The sequence below is a fragment of the Bison bison genome, unplaced genomic scaffold (genome assembly GCF_000754665.1).
Source record: "Bison bison bison isolate TAMUID 2011002044 unplaced genomic scaffold, Bison_UMD1.0 scf7180017864456, whole genome shotgun sequence".
In the NCBI taxonomy this organism is placed as follows: domain Eukaryota; kingdom Metazoa; phylum Chordata; class Mammalia; order Artiodactyla; family Bovidae; genus Bison; species Bison bison.
Window position 1 is genome coordinate 6900490 of NW_011495018.1, and position 3632 is coordinate 6904121.

At 62.2% G+C, this 3632-nt stretch overlaps 1 protein-coding gene across 1 annotated transcript in view; it reads left to right on the plus strand.

Moving 5' to 3' along the window:
* CTBP2 (C-terminal binding protein 2) overlaps positions 1-3632 on the plus strand; it is a 168837-nt gene that overhangs the window by 156668 nt on the left and 8537 nt on the right. Inside the window, exons 6-9 of the mRNA XM_010859571.1 lie at positions 845-1040; positions 2108-2234; positions 2932-3164; positions 3387-3483. Of these exons, the coding sequence (XP_010857873.1) occupies positions 845-1040; positions 2108-2234; positions 2932-3164; positions 3387-3483 (653 nt within the window). The remainder of the gene's footprint in view (positions 1-844; positions 1041-2107; positions 2235-2931; positions 3165-3386; positions 3484-3632) is intronic.

A 3632-nucleotide genomic window follows, 5' to 3' on the forward strand; every position in this document is an offset into this window, starting at 1 on the left:
GCGGGAACTGAGACAGCGCCCTGCTGGCTCCGGGCAGGAGGGTGGTAGCTGGTTTCAGAGGGAACCTAGCCAGCCAGACACACTTCCCTGCTGGAGGCAGAGGCCCCATCGAGGGGCCTGGGGGTTGTGCTGGGCTCTCTCACTTGGGAAGGACGTGAGCCAGACGAAGCCACAAGCCCTCCCCTGCAGAGGGGACTGCGTGAGCGGCCGCAGCCCTGTGCCAGCCAGCCAGGACCCACCAACCTAAGGTTGCTCTCGCTGAGTGCACAGCGTGGTGTTCCTGGGGTGGGGGGTGCCCTTTTCTGAGTCTCCTCCGGTCCTGGGGTGGCACCATCTCCCCAGGGCCGCCGTCCACACGGGAACCTTCCCAGGTCAGGGCAGTGCATGGGGGCCACTGCCCAGCGTTCCCCCGCCCACCCAGCAGATGGGCACCCGAAGGCGGGGCTCCACGCCCCGAGGGAGGGCATTGGCATGGCAGCCTGGCACCTGACGTGGGCACTAAGCATGTTGGAACGTTGGCAGAGATTCAAGGGCCCAATTTGAACATTCTTTGGCATTGCCCTTCTTTGGGATTGGAATGAAAACTGACCTTTTCAGGTCCTGTGGCCACTGCTGAGGTCTCCAGATTTGCTGGCATGTTGAGTGCAGCACTCTGAACAGCCTCATCTTTTAGGATTTGAAATAGCTCAGCTGGAATTCCATCACCTCCACTGCCGTCACCCCACCACCAAGGGGCCCAAGCTTTGACCACAGGGGTTCCCAGGCTGCCCTGCTGTCTTTGGAGGGGCCAGGGAGGTCCTGCTGGACAAGCCCTTCTGAAGTCAGCTTCCTTGCTGTCTTGAAGGATGTCGACCCAGCACCTAGTATGCAGGTTATGATCTGCCTGGTGTTCTGCGACCATGAGGCTGAGGCAGGCACCTCCCAGTGCCCAGGAACCCAGGCCTCTGAGCCCCTGCCTGCTCCAGCAACAGGCAGGAGGGTACACGTGGTGCCTGGCTCAGTCAGCTCAGTGTCACACCTGCGTGTGACCACCTACGCACGTGGGACCTGATGGTTCTGGCCGCAGCCCACTGACAGCCACCTGCTGCCTCTCCAGCTGGGTGCACCCGGTGGGCTGCAGCTCCCCGCTGAGGTCCCCTGCGTGCCTCAGGGCCACACCCAGTTCCTGAGCCGCAGGAGGAGTTTTATGGGCACCAGCAGGAAGCAGAGGGAACCCTGACCCCAGTGGGGCCTGTTCTGAGTGGTGCTGAGTCTGGTTTGATTCTCCATGAGGGCACCGGCCTGTTGTGCGATCTGGCAGGTGGTCTGGGAGTTTGGGCCCCAGCAGGTGGGGCTTGCCGCCCAGGTGACCCCCGAGGAAAAAGCAGGAGGTGGTCCCTGCCCCTCGGGTTCTTCTCTTCCCCTCACCCATCCCGAGTGGGGTGCCTTGTGGCAGGTGGCTCAGAAGATCAATCTTGGTTTTTTCTGGGTGCCCCCTGGCCAGTCTCCAGCATCTCAACCCCTTCCCCAGGGCTCACTTGACCCTGTCCAAGAGAAGGGTCACGACAGGGGTCTGGCCGAGGGGGCTCCCACGTCCACCCTGAGTCACTCTCAGCCCCTCTTTGTCGCCACAGAGAAGCTTGGGGAAGATGTGAGCCTCCAGAAGCATGTCTAATGTAAACTAAAATTTTCCATTTTCCCCTGGCGCCAGAAGAATGTTTTTGTTTGAAAACAAACGTTCTTTGTGCTCTGGATGGAGCTGAGGTCCCAAGTTCAAGCAGCGACTGAGAAAGTGGGGCCCGGCTCCCCAAGGGCTCTGCACCCTTCCCTCTGCCCCGCCCCCCCTTCCCGTCTCCACGGTGTGGCCCCTCGTGGCGTGGCCACCCACACGTGTATGCCATCGGGCTTCCTTGCCCAGACCCAGCTATTCCTCTGGGGCGGGGGCGGGCTGGATGGGGGAGGCGCCTGCCATCTCTGCAGTCGCGGGGGCTGCACCCGAGTGGGGCCCCGCGGCCCTTACCCCCACCCCCACCGCAGAGGCCAGCCAGGGGCCTGCAATGTCGGGTTGGAGGATGTAAACTGCGTGTCCGCGGAGGCCTTTTCACTGACCCTGCTCCGATCTGATAAGAGCGCGGCTTCAGGGACATCTGCTGGGCTGTCGGAAAAGGGGTGTTTTCAAATGTGGAATCTGCGGAAGGAGCCCGGGCCTCCATCCAGCCGTCCTTTGTCTGCACGTGCCCTTCGCCACTTATTCGGTCAGTTGACCTGTAATGAGGATGGAAGAGCAGGTGGCCCATGTCTGCCCCTCTGGACGATGCCCCGGGTTCCTGGCGTGTGTTCCCAGGAAGGCAGCTCCCCTCCAGCGCGCCCTAGGGCCTGGGCAGGTAGAGGATGTGTTGCCCCAGGGTCCAGGAAGGAGCAGGATGAGGCGGACAGTGGCTGGCGAGAGCCCGGGCCCAGACCGAGCACCATCCCTCTGAGCTTTTCTGGCAAGCTTGCTGATCTGGTGTCCAGTCTGGCCCAGGTCAGCAGATGAGAGCAGAGAGCAAAAGCAGCTCCTCCTGGGGGTTCGCCAAGCTCAGGGCAGCTCTCTTGGGGTGATGACATAGAAGGGGGTGCTCCACGGAGTGGGTCCCGTGTCCTGTCCCTGCAGGACAGCTGCAGGTACCCTGTGCCCCCACCCCTGACCGGGAGACAGAGGAAGGCAGGGGCCCGAAGCTGCAGCCCTGCTGGGTTTGCTGGGTTTCTGCGCCTGGGGTTCAGGGCGGACCTTTGCAGCCAGGCCGCCACACTGGGCCATCTGGACACCTGCGTTCCTCCTGGAAAGCTGCTTGAGAGGCCGCCTCAGGCCTTTGTTGGGGCAGGGCAGGGGGGGGAGTCGTTGCAGGCCTGCTGGGCAGCTGGAGGAGCTGTCCCTCCCCGGTCTGACAAATAATCTCCTCCCCCGGCCAGTGAGGAGAGTCAGTGCCCAGGCCCTTCCCACGTGAAACCTGGGGCAGGACTCCCCGAAGGCCTCCCGGTGCTGGCAGACTGGCCTTCGTCTCTGCTCCTCATGCAGACCCCGAGGGCTCAGTCTTCCGCAGCTGCTCTCAGCCCTGCAATGCTTTGCAAAAGCTGGGTGGGCACCTGTCGCTCGATCTTCTTTCTGCCCGAGCGGGAGAGGGGTTGGGGTCCGCGGGACAAAGGTGAGACTGGACGACAGATGCATCCTGTCTCAGCCCGCGAGCCTTGAAGGTGTTTGTTTCTAATTCTGTCTTGCCTTTTTTAAAAAAAAAAGCAATAACGCATTCATGACTTTAGACTCTTAGAATACAATTTTCAACAAAAGGCCAGTCTCCATACCCCAGCCCCACCTCGAGAGCAGGATCCAGGAGTTCATGCGTGGCAAGGAACCTCTGGGTCTCCAGGCCCCGAGGCCCTTCAGGGGCGGGGCCTGCTCGCTGCCTTCCTGCCACTGGACGAGGGTGGTGGTCAGAGCTGGCTCGCTGCTCACTTCGCAGAGACGTAGGTCTAGAAGCACTGGGTGGGGGGTCAGTGAGGGGCTGAGGGGTGGTGAGCCAAGCCCTGGACAGCAATCCTCCTGGGATGGCCGTGGGGCTGGAGGCCCCCAGGCCACAGAGACCCTGACCCACAAGGACAACACGCGCACCGAG